Below are 23,236 nucleotides of genomic sequence, written 5' to 3'. Positions count from 1 at the left end.
TGCTTTTAGAGGATTTTTGTAAAGTTTCCCGTTTTCTTATTAATTTTGTTTAATTGATTTGTCTGAAAATACCCTGCAATATTTGCAATTCCCACAGTGGTACACTGTAGAACTGTCTTTGCCAGTAGGATTTGGTTAATGTCACAGTGGAATGACACTTGAATCTGAGTTGACCCTTGCATTTGGATAGGAAACACAGCCAACCTTTCGGACTCGGATGATTTTCATGCAACACTGTTATATGTGGTTTATTTCCCTAGAAACAAAGCGCCCTGTAGTATCAGTCAGATAGAAGGTAGCATATTACTGTAGCAAAACAACAGGTTAAATTCTGATGACAAAGCTGAAAATGTAGTTAGATACTGAAAGTATAAATAATAAGGAAATGTAAATGTGAAATATGCCATTATGTATCTCTGGAACTTGTTACTGAGAGATGGTTTGTTTTGTAAAGCATTTCCAAATTTTTTGAAGCCATGGAGCCTGAAGCTCCATCAAATAGCATCAAGGATGTCTTATTTCTTTGAATTATTTGGTAGATGTCAGTGTCGAATTCATGTTTAGTCTTCGTTTAATAACTTTTTGCCTGTGGAGTGTGATTTATCCATTATATCATGGAAAGGGATATTTCACCAAAATCTAGATTTCTTTAAAAGGAATTAGATTTCTTAAAACAATATATGCTGTAATATTGTGTGTAAAGTTTGACTCTTTGGCAGTATTAGTTGTCTTGTGGTTTAACTAGCATTTAGACACCATATGACATGTTAATAAGCTCTTAACATTTTAGAGGTGGTTATGTCATCCTTTGTGTATTGTTCTCTGTAAACAATGAAAATACAATAGCAACTGATAGTTATTAGACTTGACTCACATTTCAGTGAATTCTCTGGCCTCATGAATGGTTAAGTTAATGTGGAAACAGAGATCTTTGCTCTGAGGTTTGACTTTTTTAGAAGTATAGAGTATGATGTAAGTTCTCTTAAGAGTATGTGCTAGAAAGGAGCTGCATATTTGTCATTTTCTGTGAATCTTTTTGTCATGGTTTACGTTTCTTGTTCACGGTTGACGTCTGGTTGATTTTTATGTTTGGACTCTGCATTCTGTGGCTACAAAATGGCATAACTGGCAGTAAGTGGCTAAGAGTACAGACTTACTTTTGATGCTGACAGAACATTCTGCATTCGAGCTTTTATTCAGACAAGTGAAGGTTTTCAGAATATTTATTTCAAAGGGGAGGAGTTCCCTCCTTCCCTCTGAATGTCTGCTTCTGGCAGGACGCTGAGGAGGAGCGCAGTGCTGGCTGGCTGTGCTGGCTGCTGGGATACTACACAGGGCTGCTTCTGCTGTGGCTGCCAGTACCAACAGCTTAGTGGGGCTTTTTCAACTGCTGTTCAAAATGCTTCCCTGTGGGAATGTTCCAGAATGGGATTAATTCTAGTTTTCCCTTGCTGCTTGAGGTGTAAGATGAGGCAGTTCCTCATTCTTGAGAAGTATAAGTACAGAATATATTATTGATTGGAAGTCCTTAGACCATCTAGGACATTTTCCCATAAGCTGTTAGAGTAATGTTAACATCAGGTTAAGAGAGCACTTGAGACATGTCATCTTTTCAGAGAGAGCTGAGAGACACTTGACTGCCCAAGAAGAGGTACGACAGTGTGTGTGTTATTTGTTCTCCTCATCTGGTTCCTGTATTCCTGTATAATGCTTCCTTTTGTTCAAAAGCAGTATAGCATTTCCTCAGGAAGCTCTTTCCAGAATTTTCAGCTTCTAAATGGTCTAAGTAGCAAACTAAAAGTCTTTCTCCAAAAAGTAATCACCCTCATGTATTTCTTTTATTAATATCTTTTTTCATATCATGCTTGTCTAACCTGGCTAGTATAATTGTGCTACTGCCTTAAGGAATAATATGTAGAATAGCTGTAGCAAATACACAAGTGTGTTAAGGGGAGTTACACTGTATGGCAGGCATTGGTTATTCATTTATATTCTGCAGGAGAATCCATTTTATTCATAGCTCTTGGAAAATGTTCATGGAAACTTTTAGGGAATTAGGACAGCTGGTCTAGCAGACTTTGGAGTCTGTAACACAGCCGGCTGGCCGGCCAGCATTCCCAGTGCCAACTGGCTCAGTAGCAAGTAGAGATGGCAACTGCGATTTTGGCTTAGGAAACCGTGTATATATAGAAGATGACTTGATGACAGGCAAGACTCAATAAATCTGGTGACATAACTGAACTCTGTTAACTACTGTTTGGTCAGCTGGGATTAAAGATCCCCCTATGTTTCAATTAAAATTCATTGTTTTGTTTCTGGATGTTTTTCCTTCAATATAAGAACTTAGTATCTTCCTCTCATTTAGTATCTTCTTTTGGAATATCTGTCAGGACATTATTTTAACAGACAATTGAATTAGATTTCAGCTACTGTATGTCATTGCTGATCTTTAGTCATTGTCAAATTTCAAATGAAATGTCATCTGGAAGTAAGTCATATGCAAAACTACAAGAGCTTGGCTCTGCATCTGTCAGTAGACTTTCTGAATTATCCGATTCCCTGAGAGGCTGTGGATTTCTCACTTCATTGACTGATTCTTTGCCTTATAGTACAAAAATAGAGAAGGAGAAAAAAGAGCATGCTAAGCTGCATGGGATGATCCGTACAGAGATAAGTGGAGCTGAAATTGCAGAAGAAATGGAGAAAGAAAGAAGAATCTTCCAGTTACAGATGTGTGAGGTAAAATTCAATGTCAAATTCCTATTATTGTTCTGCTAATGTTTTTAGGAAAAATTTGAAAAACACAATTTAATGGCAACTGTGATGTTAAAGGGAAATGCCAAGTTATTAGTGGACTCCCATTTGCTAAAACACTTTTTTTTTTATCCTGATGTGCTAGCTTTGCAAGGACTTTAGATCTTTTCTAAATTAACTTAACAAGTAAATTGTAGAATAAATAAATAACACAAAGCTCAATTAAATGCTGAGAGATTATAAAAAATAAGCCTTTACACTACTATTTCACTATAAAGTTATTTTAAGCCCTAGATCATTCTCTGAATTGTTCCCTATGCTGACAGCTGTTGTGTTGTTATGAGGAGAGACTCCAGTCTAGCACACTGTTGGGCTGGTGCTGAAAAAAACCTGCTAAGGATGGAATCCAGTTCTCTTTCAAGATGTTTCTGAATGTTTCTACTTTGAAATCTGTGTGATTTTGCAGTATGTTAAATCTGATGTGAATATTTTTGGTTTGATTCATTTAAGGTCATGTCAGGTTCCATGGTTGGGAACTCAAGTTGGTGTGTTCGTACTTTCTGTGTATTAACTCAGAAATATACCATGGGTGGTTTCTTCTGTTTTCACTATGATGATTAGAGCTAATTTGACTCATATGCCAACATAGCCTAACAGCACTTGTCCTAAATACCACTTTCAGTAACCGTATGCACTGATGCTTAGTAGAAAAGCTTCACATTCCTATAAGGTGTCAGACTAAATTATTCAAAACTGATGAAGGGATTTGAGTAACCAATAAGCATATGGATGTTGCCAGCTAATTGCCCATCTGTATCCTTCCTAAGAAACAACCAGGAACAGATGCTTCTCTCCTCCTATGTCACAGTAAAGCAGGAATTCAGTCAGTTGTAGTGATAATAAAATGCAGGGTGAAGTCTGTGAAATTGAATCAAGTTACCTTAAATATGGAATAGCTGAAGTATATCCTGTATTTCTTCAGATTTAAGGGAAAATAAGTTTATTCTACATTACCTCTGAATAGTCATAAAAGGTGACTTTGTTTTGGTCTTGTTAGTAAATCAGAAGTGTGACATATTGAAATTGTATTGTAAATACAGTTAGTTTTCTATAAATTGTGAAAGTGAACCAAATCCAGATGCCTAAAGCTCCATTTTAAATTAACAGGAGCTCAAGAGGTGATTCTTCTAACTAAATACTATTCAGTGAATGTGTGTCCATTTAGGCTAATCATCTGTTCACCTGAACTGTCATAAAAAGCTGCAACATTGAAAGCTGGCACTTGGATACCACTTTATTTTAGCAAGTTTAATATGCTTAAGATGTATCCTGGGTAGGAGAAAAACAGATGCATTAGAACATTGCTTAGAAGACATTCACTTCTTTGCTTGGAGGTCACTGTCTAACCAGGCATTAAAAATTGTCATCATTTAATAGACGGTTAAGGACTCCTGTAAACATTTGGTCAATCTTACTTCTGTTTGCATGGTTGACATCTTCTGTGCTATGGCATTCAGGGGAGGAGCTGTTGCTTAGTATGAACTTTGATTGTGCCTAATGCAAAAGGACACTGGTTGCACTTTTTTTTAGCTTGACAGTAGATTTTTAAAATCTCTGACTAAACTGTAATTTGCTGTAATTACTGTGTATAAGGAATTGATAGATAAAACAATAAAATCAGAAGGCAGATTTTAAAAATGGTTAAAATAATCCCTCACTTTTTTGAGTAAACTTCTTTCTTACCTAATGACATCTATTTAGCAATTAATTTAACAGCTAGTGAGATAGATACCTAGATGGGCTGCTAGGTTTAAGAATGGATTCTAAATCTACCACACAAACCCTTTTATGCTTCCTTTGACAGAGGCTTTCCACAGGAGCCATGAAGGATGTTTTAACAATTTGAAATAATCATAGTGAAGTATCCCCACAGAGTATCAGAATCAGCAGTGACAACAGTTGGTTTTGTGTGATTAACCCTTGAAACCACTGTTTGATGAATTCTCTTTTAATAATTCTCTTCTATAACTGAAAATAAAATGTTAAAAAAATACTGGAGCAGTAATAATTAATTTTTTTTGTGAATTACTTTTTTAACAGTACCTGCTGAAAGTCAATGAAATCAAGATTAAAAAAGGAGTGGACTTGCTTCAGAACTTGATCAAGTATTTTCATGCTCAATGCAAGTATGTTTTAGTTTTCTTTATATCTACATAATAATCAGAACAATGTTTTGTTTTAAACTTTTGACATCATAACACTTTTCTAGATTTTTAAGAATATATAGAAGATTCAACTGTTCTCGCTGACGTCTTTTGACAAATTGCTTTTATCATAGATTAGTCATTGTTTTTGTTACTGTATTCTGAAACATTTAATGAGGTTGAGCTAGTCCCACAGAATATAATTGTCTGTTCCAAAGGAGTGCTGCACAATAATTTGGCCTATTTCACAAACTACTCTTGAAACAGAGCTATTAGTTTGGTCTGTTAGTTAGTGGTCCATTAGTTTTGATGGGGTTTTTTGAGTGTATCTGGCAATAATGTAAATTAAATCTGTGCTCAAGAAAAATAAATTGCATAAGCAGTGGGATAAACCTGTATTGAAGGAATCTTTCCTTTTCAAATTTATTGGAGGACTCGGTAATAAAACACAAAGCTTTCATTAGAATGATATGCTTTTTTATTGTGGTCTTACAGATCAATAATAGAGCAATAAAGTCATAGCTATAAACTTGAAAGAACCACTGTTAATCTGTTCAGATCAGTAAATTTTCATCTTAAAAGACCAGTGTGCATCTCCCTCGGTTTTCTCCCTTTGTAGCAATGTTACTTTTAAAATGACTTGTAGTATGTCATTTACCTGCTCCGTCCATTTAATAACATTTCAACAACAAATGCTGTGTCATATTGTCACTTTCATGTCTGCTTCACAGAGTGAAAAATATTTTCTGTTGCGAATGGTGCGGCATTTAATCAAATGTGCGTATATTTGTGGTTTCTCAAAATTTATTTTTTAAATCTCACTTTTTTTAAAAAGAAGAGCTGGAATACTTGGCATAGGTAACATTACTGTGCCGATACAAAAAAACCCATATGATACAGTGAGATGTAGCATATTCAGTTTGCACATAGGCCATATTTAATGATTGGGAAACAAAGGGATTCCTTCAGTAGGAAGATTGCATCAGACATGAAATTATTTGGCTCTAAGATGTCACAATTATTTTATATCTACTAGAACTTTTGCTGTTCTACAAATGAATCTTGCTTGTTCTGGGCCTTCAAAATGGGGGTGAGAGACTTTATTTAAGGTGAGAATGAGGAAAATGTGGCAGTGGATTGTGGCAGTTATGAATCTAACGGGATTTTGCATGTTAGAATAAGCTGTAATGGAAATAAAGTGGATCGGACAAAGATGCATAGAAAATAAATGTTTAATATTTTGATGTTTATGGCATGGCATAAGCATATGCATGTCTTGCTCTGGCCACTTTTTCAACAGAAAACACAAAGCAAAGTTTAATAACAGTTCGCTTTTTGTTTTTAAGTTTCTTTCAGGATGGGTTAAAAGCAGTTGAAAGTCTCAAGCCTTCAATTGAGACACTCTCGACAGATCTTTATACAGTGAGTAGCAACCTTTCACATTTGTGTTGTTAAATTAGTTTTTGGCATAGAACTATGATCATTTTGTTTCAGGTTGGCTGACTGTTTCAATAGTCAGAATTTTAAGGTTTTGAGTAGATTTTTTGAGTAAAAATTTATTTTAATATCGTATTCAGAAGCCTTAGCTTCAGTTCAGAACCCCACTGTGTAAAATGCTAGGAAAACAGCCTTTGCTCAGAAATGTTTACTGACTAAGTGGAAAATAACATATGGTTTCAAATTGAACACAAGGAAGCAGAAACAGTGTGAGACAATATCAAAGTCTTAACCCAGCAACATCCCTAGCCATTACCGAGTTTTCTGAAGATGTAAAGGAAAATAAACTGATCACGTTATCTTTTTTCTTTGTGTTTTCATTCTTGCTGAACATATTTCAGAAAAATGAACCAATTAAGTAGCAAGTTTGGAAGAACTGGGTTGAAAAGAAACAGTAATGTTATTTTTGACCTGTGTTTTTCTTCATTCAAGATTAAACAAGCACAAGATGAGGAAAGAAGACAATTAACACAGCTTAGAGATATTTTAAAATCAGCACTCCAGGTTGATCAGAAAGAGGTGAGCATATAAAGTGGCTTAACTTTGGAATACCCATTTTAATTACTTCTAATGTAATGTTAGTATTTGAAATAGAGTTATTTTAACTTTTATCAGCCATCTAATTTCTTTTCTTTGTTTATCTTTGTTTTGATGCTGATATTGAATGTTTCTGACAAAGGTGTTTTGGGTTTTTTTAATGAATTCCCACTAAAAATATGAGGCTTACTGCAAAATAATTTCTTTTTGTTGTCGATATTGCAAAATACTTTGAACTAACAGACCATGGTGCCTATGTTGTTCAAACTGAGAATGGAAGAACTTTGGCAGTATCAAGGAGACCCCATTAAGTACAGTCTTACCTCACAATAATATTCCAAACTGTATAAAGATTTTGTAAAACTGAACTTCAAATCCCAAAACATCTCTTGTCACCATCTGCAAAAATGACAATTAAGTTTTGACAGTTTTCAAACATGCAAGAGCTGGGCCAGTTTGGCAACCTAACAAATAAGTAATTTTTTTGAGTTTCAGTTATGATGGCTGTTAGATTTAAAGAATTCTGGAGTAGTTTCATTTGGCAGACTCTGATCTGGAAGCAAGTATCTTTCGTATAATCTAATCCCAAATACTGAGTCTACGTTTGTTTCAGATTGCTAGTGCTTTCTCTTCATATAAATAAATGCCAGCCAGTTTCCTTTGTGTAGCTGCTGGGCCATGAGTAAGTGATGAATGAACTCCCTCCCCCCTTTTCAGATTCTCTTTCTGAGAGGGATCACAATGAGACAGTTTAGTCTGTAGAGCTCAGACTTCCTTGGCCATTTCCGATCTTGCTTTCATCTTCCCATAGAGGTTATGGTGACACCTAGCTCTTACCCGGTGGCCGGATGATGGTTGTTGAGCAACCTAATCTAGTGAAAGATGTCCCTTCCCATGGCAGGGGGGGTTGGGCTAGATGATCTTTAAAGGTCTCTTCCAACCCAGACCATTCTGTTACTCTATGAATTACTGATAGACTTTTGAACAGCCTTAAACTCTCTTCACTTTGAGGTGCTGTTTGTTACCATGTGAAGTTTGTGATAATGACTGTTGTGTACAAAGTCCCATACAGTTTCAGGCACTTTCTTATGTTCTGCCTGGCATTTAGGACTCACTGAGGGGTGAATTTGCTAAAAACTTAAAAATTTGATCTCTGTGGAATGAAATACCAGTGATCCTAGTGGAAATGGTGACTACTTTGGATTCACCATTGATTGCCCGCTCTCAGTAAGGAGTCTTTGTTGTTTAGGGTGTGTTAGCAGGCTTCCTATTTTATTCAGGTCTTTATTCAAGAGAGATAATAGAAGCACCTGGGTTTCATGGTTGCTGGGATTGACTTCTCTATGTTTACCTGTTTATCAGTGATACTGATATTAAATATATATGGAAGATGTGGTAAGCCCACATCTTTTCACAGAATGGAATATGTAATAATACACGTAAATTTATTACTTGTACTGGTTTTTGTTGCATTTAAAAATACAAGTGTAAAAGATGCTTTATGCTATATTCACTATTTATTAATTTTGAAAATTTAGATATAGGTACTTATTTGCAAAGCATGAGAAGTACTATAATTACTTGTAAAGTTTTTTTAAAACATCAATTAATCAGTGGGATGCCAAACGATCCTGATATAATTTGCTGTACAACCCACTAATATTATTCTTATTGCACTGTAATTTCCTTTACTATAACTGATTTCTTTTTCCTTCCTGAAATGCATTTACATTTTGTGACCGAAGTCTAGGAGAGTAAGTGTTACTATGTTTTAATGAAAATAGTCGGCATGATTTCCATTCAGGTTTCAAGAAACTGGATTTTTCCTCTGAGCTTTTTTCTGTTGGTATGAAAAGACTGGTTCTTTTCTTCTCCTCTTCTGTTTTACCAAAAAGGAAAAAAAAAAAGTTATCACATTTTTCTTGGGGAAAGAAAATTGCTGTAAGACAAATTGGTAGATTCCTTTTCACTCTCTTTTGGGAATTAAATCCAGTTGCTTGATTTGATGTTCTTGCAAGATTTTGAACATATATGTATTTTTATTTAAAATGGACGTTATGTATGAAATAATAGAATGTGAACAAATACTGTTTGTGTTGTGTTTAAAAAAAAAAAGACCACACTCATAGTGAATCTTTTTTTGTTGTGCCTGTACACATGATTTTCTCATGCACAGAACTTCCTCAAACCTGGTTTGGTTTGAAACTTCTTTTTGAAACATCATTGTGGGTACACCTCTGTAACGTTTAATTTTTAAACTTTTATTTTTCAAACTGTAGGGCTCCTACAAGTTTCAGGGTCAACCTTAGAGACGTATTGCCTTAGTTTCTCCTTCACATGTCCTCTCTGAAAGTAGCTTTACTGTAGTGTTTAGATTTTGCTTCTGCTAATTCTACATGTTTGGTAGAATCTTTAATCTGTTTAGGTCACTGCAAAATAGGATAAATTTTATGTTTCTTAATGAAACTTACTGTAGCTGTGCTATAGGAGAGGCTGCCTGCAGGGGGTACTGGCAGATACATAGTTGGAGGCTCTGTGGGGCTGTAATAGATAGGGGATGGATTTCTGAAACACCCTCTTGGCAATGACCTGCAAATACAAGAGAAGCTCAGGCTCTTGGAGAGCTGTAAGGGCTTTTTGGTAGCTTTATGCACAGGAGCAATCCAGACAGTCTAAAGTCTTGCTCCGTGGGAGCTGTGGAACGGCTAGCCAAAATTTGGCATGTATAAATTAAAGCACCTTGTATCGAAAGTTCCACTGTATTCAAATAGTGGGGCTGACAAATGGGTTTTTAGATTCTCTCTTATCAGTAGTCACAAACCATTACAGAATACTGTTTTCACATTTCTTCCATTTTTAGCTATGCTATTCAGCTTGATTTAGAAGTCAGTTGGTCTTTATAAAACTTTGGACAACATAATTTCAAACCTCTTTATGGTCAGTGAAGTGATTCACTATAAACATGCTGCAGTGAATAACACTTTTTTTATATATATGCCTATCTGCATTTCAAAGCTGATAAAGTGGACAAAGTTCAGTTTCTTAGGCTTGTGTACTTCAGTCTGCTCTAATCTTGTTATATTCAAGAGGTATTTAAGATGACAATATGCTGCGCTAGGTATGTCCTATATCCTGCAGTGATCCATTTCTTCCCATAGGTAATGTACATTGTTCCTGCTCCTCCAGTAATGCCATTGGGTCACCCTGTTATCTGTGATTTGTACTCCTGTTATGTGCAATATGCAAACCAGAAATAAGGGAAGATCCTCTGGGGAGCCTGAATGTGGAAAGGGTTTGCTGAAATTGCCTGGAGGATGTTAATTCTGGTATGGCATCCCATCTGTTAGGAGCTAGATCAAAATCATGAACTTGTTTGTCAGAGAGCTGTGGAGAACCATCATCTGGCAATCACCTTGGACACTATTGATTTGGACATGGCATGTACCAAGGATTTAAAACTGAAAATCTCCTTGTCTTCCTTAAATTCTTTTAATGAAATAGTATTAAATTTTTTAAAGATACTCTCCACAGTAATGAATGTGTGGAAATACACGTCAGCTACAGCAGCTTCCTCTCTGGTTGAAGTAAGGCAGGAAGCTTGTGTTACTGGCTTGCCAGTTTGGCCACACACAGCAGCCAAGTGTAAACAACAGCTGAAGAGAGGTAGCAGAACTGCAGCAGAAAATAATGTGCAAAAAATAGCAGCACAATCTCAAGTAATGGGAATGGTGCTATGGGCAGGCATTGGAGGTCATCTGAAATCTTTACATAATTGAGGATGTGGAGACTGAAATTAATTTCCTGTAAGGCCTCTAATCTTCTTAAGAATGGCGTTCCTTTACTAATGGGAGGCAGAGATCAAGGTGTTGGTAGGACACAATAGGCAGTATCAGATCAAATTTTCTTCAGAAGTCAGTAAATGTATGCATGCAGTGGTTCTTAATGAGTGATGAGAACTCTTTTTCAATTTTTCTCTGGTTTTATGTTGGGCAGCCAGAGTGCAAAACCAAATCTATGTAAACAGGCTGGAGAGGAACGATAAACAAGACTGGTTTAAATCTGAAGGGATGCTCTGTTAGACATAGATATTTAAGTGGTCTGTAGTGCCTTTAAAAGCCTTGGATGAATGTTGTAGCTACCTGATACAGCTTCCTAGATCACTAGCTAAAAGACAGGGAAGCGGGCACAGGTTGCTTCTGCTGAAAAGGAGCACCAGGGAGTGCTGCAGCCTGCCTTGACCTCAGGTCATGGTTCTCAGGACCACTGAGCTCCAGCACTCTACTCAGGATGAGCCTGAAATCCTGCAGCCTGGAAGTGTGGAGTCCTAAGTGCACTGAACAGGGATGTAGGTGGTAGCTCTGTCCCTACCATCGTATCTTGGACCTGTCATGTGTTGCCTCTACTGTTGAGGATCCTGAAAAACTTTGGCTGCACTAGTAGCTTTGGTAGCAAAATGTGCTACTGGAGCTTGTAAAGGAACAGCATTCCATCTGAGCTGGCATTCACTGGGGAGAATCACAGTCCCAAGTGTGTTCTTGGTTTTAGTTGGACTTTTTCTCCCGCTTATATTCAGAGATGTCTTATACTTAGGCTAATAAAGTGTATTAAGCTAATTGCAATTAGAGAGAAACTATCTCCTTAATTCATACATTTAGATCACTCTATATATTTCATCATGTGTACACTCTGAAAACCCAAAATTATATATGTTGTGATTGTACTCCTAGTATCTCTGAGACACATAATCTCATTTTTTTAACAAAAGAGATTTTTTTTAATCAAATCAGTAAGTTTATTTCTTAATAGCTCTTAAATGACTAGCTGAGCTATTGTAAGCAAAAACTTAAGTGAGCTGCTTTCTTCGTGGGTTTTTTCCTCACTATACTTGTATTGTCTGCCACATATAATGGAGGTGTATTATGTTCATAGAGCAAAAACAGTAGAAAATAATAAATATTATCAGTAGTAGTCATTGTTACTGTATGCATCAAAAAGTCCATCCCATCATGTTAGTGCTGCTAGTATAGCATGACGTATCAGATTCCTCATTATGAGGTTCTTATTTTTTAAGAAGTTGGGCTCTTGCAGCAGTGGGTCCTGCCTCTGGGTAGTTCTGAGAGCAGTGAGAAGGGTTTAGTTAATCCTGTCCCAGAGTTCTACTTTATTCAAGATATTTTGGCTTGAATTATTCTTCCTATGGAAATAAGTTTTTGGTTTCCCTGTATGTCTCCTGAACCTTGTTTCCAGGATGTCTCTTCTGCTTTTCAAAATATAACTTGACTCAGTTTCCACAAGGAAAACCCCTTCTTCAGATTTATGTATGTAACTTTTTACGATGGAAGGGTGCACTAGGAGTTGCAGGTAATAATAATCTTTAATGTTTGTACACTGCGATGTTTGCATGAATTGGAAAACACGCTGCTCAATTAATTTTTGGGTTAAAAAGCCACATATTAAGGCTGGTATTAAAGCTAAATAAAAGCAAGTAAGAGGATATTGGCAGGTGTTGATAATGACTACTCCTCAAATGTTTTTTGTACCATTTTAAAAAAGAAATTAATCTTGTTCTGTCTCATTGCGGAGGGAAAATGTGCTTCGTTTGCCCTGTAGGATTAGAGTAGGAAGGAAAGGCTCTGAAACTCATTAATAGGGGGATATTTGGTCAAAAGTGTGGAATGCATTACAAACTGTGTTCTATATACTTCAGGATTCTCAGATTCGCCAGAGTACAGCTTACAGTTTACATCAGCCTCAGGGAAACAAGGAACATGGCACTGAAAGAAATGGTAGTCTGTACAAGAAAAGTGATGGGTAAGTACTGCTGGATTCTACTGAAAAAAAATTAGGTCGTAAGAGCTGAAGCAATGTAATACTAAATATATTAAAAACTGAGTCAACTTTTTTTTTTTTTTTTTTCCCCCCTTTAAACCAGAATCAGAAAAGTGTGGCAGAAAAGGAAGTGCTCAGTTAAAAATGGTTTTCTTACAATTTCCCATGGTACAGTAAGTATTTGTTTACAGTATTTTATGTACATGGTTGCTAATACAAAAAGGCAAGATATGCTGGTCTATATTTATAATTTGGAACTAGCTAGATTCCTGATGCAGTATTTTGAATATGATGGATACATTTTTTTAAGGCAGTCTTTCATAAATATATCAAGACATATATAGTATCTAAAAATACAACTGTTTTAATGCTCGTGACTGTTAATGGGAAAAAAACGGCTTTTTTAATGACACAGTTCATGTAAACTGTTAATATTTAAATATATAATATATATAAATATATAATATCTAAAAGCACAAATTCTGCTTTCATTTTTTGGGAGAAGATACGGTTGTGCGTTAACCCGTCTTTTAGATATGGGTTAAAGAACTTTTTATGTTTACAAGACAAACTGAGGGAATGCTGAATCTCTTCTCTCCCCCAGATTTGCTGCTATATGGGAATCTGTTATGAAGATAGTTTTCCTGGGGAGTAGCTGGGGATTTGGGGGATTGAGGAAGATCAGTTCTGAAGGCAACTTCTACCAGAATGACAAGAGAGAGAGAGTTAGAAGTCCCTCTTTTTTTTTGCTATCAATATTTGAAACACATTAACAAACTTTTAATATTTATAATTAAATTTTTAAAACATTATATTTTCGTATTTTTGACTTTCTACACTTGGTTTTGAACTCAGCTGATTTTGCTTTCCCATAACTTTTCTCTTTTATATATTGCTTTCTCAAAACTTTTAAGAAAGTTTCTTAAGGCAGAAATCAAATCAGTGACAGTATTTCCCATTCTCGATCTAATAAACAGTCCTGTTCTTGATCCTGTTATGAACTGTTCTGTTCTTCATCCTGTTATGCCGTTGCTATGACTACAAGTTGACCCTGACAGCAAAAATGAATCAATCTCTCATTTGTGCATCTAACCACAAGCTGTTGCCTTCTGAAATGACAACCAGGAGTTAAGGAGGAATGCAGAACCAGGCCTGCAAAGTAGAGTTGTTACTACGGCTTTGGAATTGTCCACCAGTTTATCCCTGTTTTCATCTAAGTGCGTAGCAGGGGATCTTTGTCAGAGAAAAGTCTATTGGTGTGTCTATACTGGTGTCTCCGTGTAAATGCGCTTGGCATTGGACGTGCTATAGTGGTACTAGTGGGAGTGTAGCTAGGGCAGCTCAGAGCTGGCAGAGGCTACAAAATCCACTTGTGGAGCAGAATGTTAAAACTTTCACATGCAAGTACAGCTACTGAGTCTATCAAGATACTGTTGTTCTTCTCTTTTAATAAACTGTCTACCAGATGGTCTAACATTTTTAGAAGCAGTAAGTTCCCACTGAAATCAGTGGATCTGTAGCTGGAAATCAGTTGCTAAGGTAGATACTTCAGTGTGAATTTAGGTATCTGGGTTTCACAGGTTTGGTCTTAATCTTTTTATATTACAAAATAAAAACTACCTTCTTGTTTTAAAATACACTCCTAAAATGTATTTTTACTTATTTGCTCACTTTCCCTTTATGCATTGATGACAGTTTTGTGTAAATAATAATGTTTGTTTCATAGACATTGAAATGGGTAGAAGTGGTATCTGTTTGTTAAAAATTTCTGGGCTGCACTGAGTGTCTTCTGAGACTTCTGAAGCAATGACATTGATTTCCAAGCTTTCTGAGGGTTGATATTTCATGGTCTCTAAAAAATTATGTGTCATTCTCTCTTCCCAACTGTTCATCAAAATAAACCATCTCTCAGAAATTCAGTCATCGGTTTTGCTTGCTTTATCAAATACAAATTTGTAAATGCTTTACAGCTTTCAGTGCTTTAAAGGCTAAGTATTCTTTGTGGATTTCTGTTCTTTGGTTGTGTAGCCTCTCTTTATGACCAACTATTTCTTCAGTTAGTTTCTAGAACAGCTATCTTCTGGCAGTTGCAGTTGCTGTATTCTGACTTAAACTTGCCTGCCAAGTGTTCTCCTGATATGCATGGGGACAATATGGTTGGTTCTCTGTCAGTCACCCAGCTGTAACACTGAATACACGTCTGCATTGGCATATGTGCAGAAGTTATCCTTTTAGATAACTAAACGTTTCGAAGAAATTAGCATTCATAGAGCAACGTGCAAGGTAATGGTTGATGGAAAAACAGACACTGCTTCTTTATGTAGTTAATTATTAGCAGTTGGAAGTTTTCTGACATCTACGTGACTGCAATTTAACTCATGTGGATGAAAAATCAATGATAGAAGCAGACTGAACCATGTAAATAGGAATTCCTAAGCAGTTTCTGGATCAAGAAGTCACAAGGGAAAAACTTACCTTTGAGAAAGCTCAGATTCTTCAAAGTTGATTTGTGTTTAAAAAGCTTAAACAGAATTTGCTGGTTGTCTGCAAAAAAGGAATGTAAGAGAGACTCATTATCAAGGAATCTTGTTTGTTGTTCTTTCTTTACGGCTGGAAACTTTAATCTACTATTGTGATTAACAGGACTATCTGAGGGCAAAAGGATCAGATTTATTCTTTTGATTATTAAGTAAATCACTGTGATATCCAGACAAAATGCACAATGAAATCAGCCAGCCAGTCTGTTAAGTAAGTCAATACATTTGCTCGTGCCTTTTGTAAAAATCAGCTCTGTATCATGGCACTCCTCAGTATTGTCTTAGGGGCCTAGCCTTTTGATTCTTACACTTACTGTTTGTTGCCAGAACAGATGATAAGTCAGTTTTGCTGGATAGAGAGTTACCACTCCTGCAGGAAGGAACACGAGTTGATGCTGTGGTCTGCATGCATGGTATGAAAGGTGGCAGTATATCTTTTCAGGGTGTTGGTGTATTAACATTGGTGTCCAAAATTTCAGCAGCAGTCTGAAATTTGTCTAATCAGAGGAAGGAAAGGAATTTTCCAAGCAGGAAAATTAAGCTTGGAGTTTTCAGACAAATAATGTAATAGCAGTTACACATTTGTTATTGTTTTCTACTTCTAGTGACTTCAATAATCCTGCCAAATGTGTGGATACGCCTACAGCCTAGTGTGGCTGAGACATTTATACAGCCTTACCTCCCTTTGTCTTGTGGCTGTCTTGTCTGCCAAGTAGCAGGCACATCTCAGGGAGGTGGCTGTTATTTGGCTACAGAATAGAAGCATGAATGAGGTAGTATCAGCCACAAGTGAAAACGTCAGGGTTTTTTAATACACTTGTTAATGCTGACTTCAGGTCCCCAAAGCTTTGGAATATATTTGGATTCCAAGATCAGCACATTGCCCCAGTTTGTGTTTTAGGTTGTTGCAGCCATTTCTTTGCATTCTCAGATCCTGATACAGAGTTCTTACTCTGCATTCTCCTATCCAGAAAGACGAATACTGTGTATATTGGTCCTCCAGACCTCTCTGAGGCATTTTACAGGATACATTTACATCTTCATATTTCAGAAGTTATAGAAAACTAGTTAGGTCCTCAATGTGCTTCAGATCCAAAGTTCTGGGGCAAGTAGATTCTTTCTTAACATGTGAATTTACTTGCATTTTTACATTCTCATAGAGCCTGTGAGAAAGGTATATATGAGTTGCCCAGTACTTTAAATTAAAAATTTATATATGCTATATATAAAAAAAGGGGGTATGAAAGACAAAATCCACCCAGCAGATATGGTGCCACCCAGCCCTGTGGTAAAATTTGTTTACCAAATACTTAGATTTTTATTTTTGTTTGATTTATTTTGTATTTTCATCATAGGCAGCTTCTGGACACTCTTGAACAAACAGTTACATTAAAAATATAAACACTGGAAACTTTAGTGCTATGGATATTAAGTATATTTAAATATAACTGAGAAAATGGGCCAAGCGGGCACTTTCAAGATTTTTCTTGCACACTTCTAGTTACAAAGAACTCTTGTTGATAGGCTAAAATAATGAAAGCTGTATGCACTTATTGCTAAAAGGAATGTCTGGAATTTGAAAAGCTATTTACGAGGCAGAGAATACAATGTGGTTGTCAATTAATTGTCATCTTGCTCGCTCTAAAACCTCTCTTGGGTACAATTTGTTTTACATTGCCCAGCGAGTGTTTGTTGTTTCAAAGCATGTATGACTTTATGTCTGCTGCTTATGTTGGGCAAAGCATGACTGTGCTGGTTTTCAAGGACACCATGCTTTCTTTTTAAACAGGAAAAAAAAACGTTATTGTTTCCCTTACGTTTCTCCGTGGGTTTGATTTTTTTTTTTTTTTTTTTTTTTTTTTTTTTTTTTTTTTTCGGATATAATGATGTTGATTTTCTATTTTGGCCAGCTACATCGTTTTATCAGATTGTTTCAAGGAAATCTGTATTCTTTAGACTTGTTCTCCCTTCTTTTTTGAAATAAATGTTTTCATCAGTAAATTTAGAACAGATCGAGAAGATCTGCGTTTCTTATGATTCATTGCAAGTTAATTACATTATGTGGTAGTTCAACTTCATTTGATAATAGTTCTTGTTTAGATGGTTAAATTTGTTTTAGCAACTTGATAGATTAAAATTGTTAGAATGCAACAGCAAGTGTGGTGATGTGTTTATGTAAATTTCTATCTTCATTATAGTACTTTCCTAATGATTAAAGTTATTATTTTTCAGGTATTATTGTCTAAAGCAGAGTATCTCTAGTTAAATATGCTTTTTGATTTAATTATTCTCAAAGAAGAGTAAAACTAGTTATCCATTGTAGCAAGTGCGAGCCATTCCTCAAGTCAAGGCTGCAAATATAACAACTTTCTAGATGTTGCCCTGGGTCTGTAGGACAGGCAGGTTAAGGGAAGAGGAAGAGATGAGTGCTGAGATGCTATTTGAGAAGTCTTTATAGCCTTTTCAAAATGAAGCTTCCTCGTGCATTTTGCTTTTAGGAAAACATTGGCCCTCTTTATTCAATAAGGAACTTAAATAGATTAGAGGAATTTGACTAGGAAATTTATATCATTATAGAATATATTTTGTTTCACTACATTTTTTAGTAATGAACTATCTCAGTTTAGTTTGGCATACGTTTGTTGCAAGAATTCTCTGTGCAAACTTCTTGTTTTTGTTAAATGTGTCCCTTTACTAATTTAAAAATTGTGCATTTGTTCTAAACAAGTTATCTAGGCTCTCTTTAAAGACATTAGTAGAAGTCAAAATTATTTGACTGAAAACTTTTTTTTTTTTTTAAACTTATGTCTAAATGTTAGAGGGTTAAACTTACATAAAATTAATCTCTTTGTCATGCCTGATTCCTTCAGAAAAGTGTTACTGGTAGAGTGATCAGAGTAGTGGTAATTAAAGTGATTTTACCTCTCTCCCCTTTCAAAACTCTAGTGTCTGTCTAGTTGTCAGTGATCAAAATAGTCAAATATAATAGTTTACAAACCATAATGCAAAAGAAAGCATAAAGCAAAACCCAGGTACCTTAAAAATTAACATAAGCCATTTGTCATGTCTTTTGGGCCAGTGGGATGTTACTCTATATTTTCAGACTGCAGGGCTCAATCAGTATCAGTATACTAAAATGTGTGTGTTTTTTCTTCAAATAGGCTAACCGACCTCCAGCAAAGCTCAATCTGTTAACCTGCCAAGTGAAAACAAACCCAGAGGAGAAAAAGTGTTTTGACCTCATATCACGTAGGTTTGTTGTTTAGGTCTTTTTACTTGCAGCTAATGTCAAGGAGTTTTGAATTATTTCTGTAGATGTGTTAAGAATACATGTAAACATTTTCACAATTGTAGAATGCTTCCCTTTATAAAATACCCTTCCTATGGCAATTTACTATTTCACTTATCGTAATGCAACTAACTGTACTTGTTTCTTTGGAAAAACTACTTGGTTTTAAAGCTGTCCTTACTCCTTCTTTCTATATAATTTTGTGCTACCTTACAATAGAGTAACAATATTTTTGCTGTGACATCACTCTTTATATTGAAAATGTCATAGCTGATCATCTTATTAGGACTTTTGTATAAGATCAAAACTTTTAAACCATGACAAAACTTCTTAAAATTTAGTTTTATTATCTCATAAAAGAGATAAAGAGTCTACATATTAAAACACCAAAACAGAATGATTTTCAAAACTGAATGGAATGATGAGAAATTGTATAGCAGAATGTTTCCTTTGTTTTCTCACTGGGACATTTTACTATCATATTTATGGACTCAATAAAAATACATTACTAAAATATATGTCTCAGATTATTTGAGGAGAAGAATATAAATCTATTCCTCATTTGTTCCTTTATAGGAGCACAAACTCTTTTGTATTTGTAAATGTAAGATATGTTACTTATGTTAATAGACAAGTACTCATGTATGCAATATACAGCTTTTCCATTTCTGCACAAGCAAGTGGTCTTCCCTGTTTACTTTTGCACTTTCTTTGTTGATGACAATGTCACATTTTTCCCAATATCAGCTTATCACAACATTATCATTTGTCCCATCATACATATGACAAGGCATAACTGGCCTCTTTTCCAGATCACATTTTCACTTTATAGTATCTCTATACTCCATACTTTATATTATATATATATACACACACACACACACACACACACACACACACACTATTTATACTTTTACTATAGAGTTTAAAAACATTCCTTGTTTTTTTTAAAAAACTGCAAATTGCTGTATCATGGCAAGATAAAAATCTCTTCTTCTTTACCTAGCAGTTCCCTTTCTGTCCTATCATGTATCCTCGCTCTCTCAATATTTTCCATGTTAGAAACTATCTTTTAATACCTTTTTGCAAACTTTAGGAATTTTCATTCTAGAATATCTTTCTGCAGTAGCTTTACTTCTGTTCTTCTCATCAACTATTCTAAATTTAACTCCAACTCTGTTATTAAAGTGTGTCATATCTCATTTGTTTCATAGACTTAACATGTATTATGCTTTTTTCTTTAACAGTACACTATGATAACAATGCTTAGAATTACAAAAGTAGTAGTAAATTGAAATTTTTTAGCTTGATTTAATTGAAATATTGTGGAATTTATTCTGATTGGACTTTGTGTCTGACAAATTTGTGTTGTCTTTTTTGATTACTATGGTTTTAAGACCTCATTTGGAAGCTTTAAACCTTTCTTATATATACAAATAAACTCAAATATGGTCTCTATATTTTACTCACACACACCACCACACCCCCCCAGCAGAACTTTAGACTTCTGATTACTGAGGTTATATCTAGAATATGGAAAAATCACTATGCTCTCCTGCTGCTTATGATAGAAGCACAGCACTGAAGAAAACAGTTTCTGTTTAAAGAGCAACAAGCTACCTTGTGTAAACATAGGTGTAAACTTAGATCAACTCTAGGTAATAAAAGTGATACTTGCTAAATAGACTTTTTGCCTGTCAGCACTCCAGTGATGAGACTAGAGACTCCAGGAGTCATATATCAATTAATTTTAGATTTTTGAGAGATTTCTGCAAAATCCATTTTTCAATTATTTTTTTAATCAGTGTGTGAATTATTTATTGTGCAGATGACAGAACATACCACTTTCAAGCAGAGGATGAACAGGAATGTCAAATGTGAGTTACTTTGCTAATTTTACTTTTGATACTGTTGTTCGACTGAGACGTTACCCTGAGCTTTAGAAGTGCCAAAACATTTAATAGCAAAATATTACTGCCATTTTAGATGGACATCTGTGCTACAAAACAGCAAAGAGGAAGCTTTAAATAATGCATTCAAAGGAGATGATAACACAGGAGAAAATAATATTGTCCAGGAACTGACAAAAGAAATTATATCTGAAGTCCAGAGGATGACTGGAAATGATGTGTGTTGTGACTGTGGAGCACAAGGTGACTCAATTAAGCATATTTCTAATTGAAAAAATTCTGTGTCTCATGAGAGTATTTAAGCTGATGTTTTATGCTTTCACTCCTTATCTTACAAAGACTGTACACATAGAATATGCTAACAGTTTAATTGCACTACTTTAGTAAGATTGCTTTGCTATATGCATATTGTCAGTGGGGAGGAAAGTGCTAAGAAGTTTATTTTTCTCCCATGTGTTTTTCTAATTATAACTTCTGCTTATATAGATCAATTGCACTTATTAGCCCATATTTTACATAAGATTTAGGCAAAACTGGACAGCAGTAAGATACTTGAGGCATTTTCTTAATACATCTTTTAGTTTCTTTTATTTTTTTCACTTTTTATGTTTGACTTTGAAAGTGAGCCAGGGAATATGTCTAAGACTGTACTTATTTGGAAAAGAATGCACCTGCTGACTATGGTTTGTAGTGTTGGTTTTGTTGATCTATTAATTTCTACTTGAATCCTCCTCAAATTATTTTTTAAATCTAGCTGTTTCCTGTGTTCTTTTATGTGACAGAGGTACTGCAGGACTTAGGTTTTTTTGATCTGAAACTGTAGCTGAAAACATCAGATCTGAAGCTGTATGCACTTTATAAATCAATAGTAACTTCCAGCAGTAGATACTGTATAAAACTATGGGAAGAGTCAATCCTCCTCTCTTTAAAGGAGGAGATTCTAAATAACTACTATCAAACCTTTATCAAATAAATGAATTTCTAAGATGTCTAAATTTTCAGAAATTAATTGTTTTCTGGAAGATGACGGAATGGTATAGCAAGCATGCAAAATACCAGAAGACAAGCAAGGGTAATGGAGAAGGATGAGCCTTAGTACCTTTGAAATAGTTGAGTGAGAATCCATTGTAGTGTGGTCCTGTATGTATACTTCAGAGTCACTGCTGCTTCACTTTGTCTGAAGTCTATATTCAAAATACAAAAAACCCCACTGCCGGCATTGTTGTTTCATTGTTTCATTGTTATATGGTTTGAACTGCACCTATACCCCCAGCTGAGAATGTGACACCATTTTATATTGGTGGTGGAAAAATGCAGTTCCTGAAAGCTGTGTGGAGAATGACCAACTGGACTGTTTGAGCAGCTCTCTTGGAGAGCAATGTCCTCTATGGAGAAAAAAAAAAAAAAAAATTTGCATCTTCACTTCTTTCACCATTAAAAAAATCCTGGTTTGTGTTTCCCGATAGAGTAAATGTAAAGTTATAAATGAAAAAAACTGATAATTCATGTACAGGAATCTTATTTTACAGAATTTCATTTCTGTATACTACATTTTCTAGAATTGAATAATTACCTGAATAAATGTAAGTTCTGTGAGTGCTTTCTGTTTCAGATCCTACCTGGCTTTCAACAAACTTGGGAATTCTAACTTGCATTGAATGCTCAGGAATTCACAGAGAACTTGGTGTTCACTATTCCAGAATGCAATCACTTACATTAGATGTGCTGGGAACATCTGAACTTTTGGTAATCAAATGGCTTTTATTAACTTAAAAATAGTACTTCCAATACAAGTATTTTTCTGTCACTTTAACAGTAAATTGTTCCAATCCTGAAAGCTGCCTCTGGATAAACATAATTTAAAGAAGCTTAATTCTTCAAGTTTAAGGGAACCTTCTGGAACATAAGTGTCTTACTGTAACTGATCTTAGAATTCAAATTAGTAGAGGCTTCATATTTTTTGTGTTTCCAAGTCTTTTTACCCATGGTTGCTTTTTAAAAGAATGCAGCTGTACCTCTCAGATTAAAAATTGAAGGACTTCACAAATAATTATTCCATTAATTATTTAGCATTATTTTAGAAGAGAACTTTAATCCTCAAAGGAAGAAGACATACTCAGCTTTGCTACACAGAGAAGTTACCATATATCAGCTGCTCTGTGACAGTTCATGTGTGTGTTCTCACCCAGCACTAAGTATTTTGCGTTTATTGTATGAACTGGTGTCTTGATGGATTATTCTGCAGCTACTTATTTGTGTATTAAATCCCAACTGAAAACTGACATCCAAAAAGATGCCTAATCTGTTCATGATCACTGATGTAGTAGCAGAACTAGGAATCAGAAAGGAAAAGTCCAAGCTCCCTTTTTCTCTTGTCTCCCCACTAGTATGTGTGTGGCCAGTATCTGAACATGTTTATTAAGTGAGCTGTGGATTTTATTTTTTTTTTTTAACAGCTTGCAAAGAATATTGGGAACGCTGGGTTTAATGAGATTATGGAATTCTGTCTGCCAGTTGATGAAATGGTCAAACCTAATCCAAGCAGTGATATGTAAGTAAAGAGCCACTACTTCTGAAAAAGGCAGGCATTTAATTTAATATTGCTAATGGGTTGTGCCATTATGGCTTGCACCAGCAGGCCATGAAAGATGTATAATGTCTTTTATATAGCCCTATAGC

The 23,236-nt window shown here is 35.3% G+C and overlaps 1 protein-coding gene across 7 annotated transcripts in view; it reads left to right on the top strand.

Moving 5' to 3' along the window:
- The window catches only part of ASAP2 (ArfGAP with SH3 domain, ankyrin repeat and PH domain 2), a 91,536-nt gene that overhangs the window by 44,985 nt on the left and 23,315 nt on the right, over positions 1-23,236 (top strand). For 5 of the 7 annotated variants that reach the window (XM_026846458.1, XM_026846454.1, XM_026846457.1 and 2 more), the window contains exons 6-17: positions 2,610-2,739; positions 4,855-4,940; positions 6,305-6,380; positions 6,888-6,974; positions 8,738-8,746; positions 12,700-12,803; positions 12,925-12,994; positions 18,520-18,607; positions 20,476-20,524; positions 20,634-20,800; positions 22,170-22,303; positions 23,014-23,108. In XM_026846458.1, the coding sequence (XP_026702259.1) occupies positions 2,610-2,739; positions 4,855-4,940; positions 6,305-6,380; positions 6,888-6,974; positions 8,738-8,746; positions 12,700-12,803; positions 12,925-12,994; positions 18,520-18,607; positions 20,476-20,524; positions 20,634-20,800; positions 22,170-22,303; positions 23,014-23,108 (1,095 nt within the window). The remainder of the gene's footprint in view (positions 1-2,609; positions 2,740-4,854; positions 4,941-6,304; positions 6,381-6,887; positions 6,975-8,737; positions 8,747-12,699; positions 12,804-12,924; positions 12,995-18,519; positions 18,608-20,475; positions 20,525-20,633; positions 20,801-22,169; positions 22,304-23,013; positions 23,109-23,236) is intronic. The other 2 variants (XM_026846459.1, XM_026846455.1) reach the window with 1 other exon arrangement.

This window comes from Athene cunicularia (genome assembly GCF_003259725.1).
Source record: "Athene cunicularia isolate RWA chromosome 3 unlocalized genomic scaffold, athCun1 chr3_part1, whole genome shotgun sequence".
Lineage (NCBI taxonomy): Eukaryota > Metazoa > Chordata > Aves > Strigiformes > Strigidae > Athene > Athene cunicularia.
The sequence above is the reverse complement of the archived record's forward strand: the minus strand, read 5'-3'. Positions and strand labels throughout refer to the sequence as shown.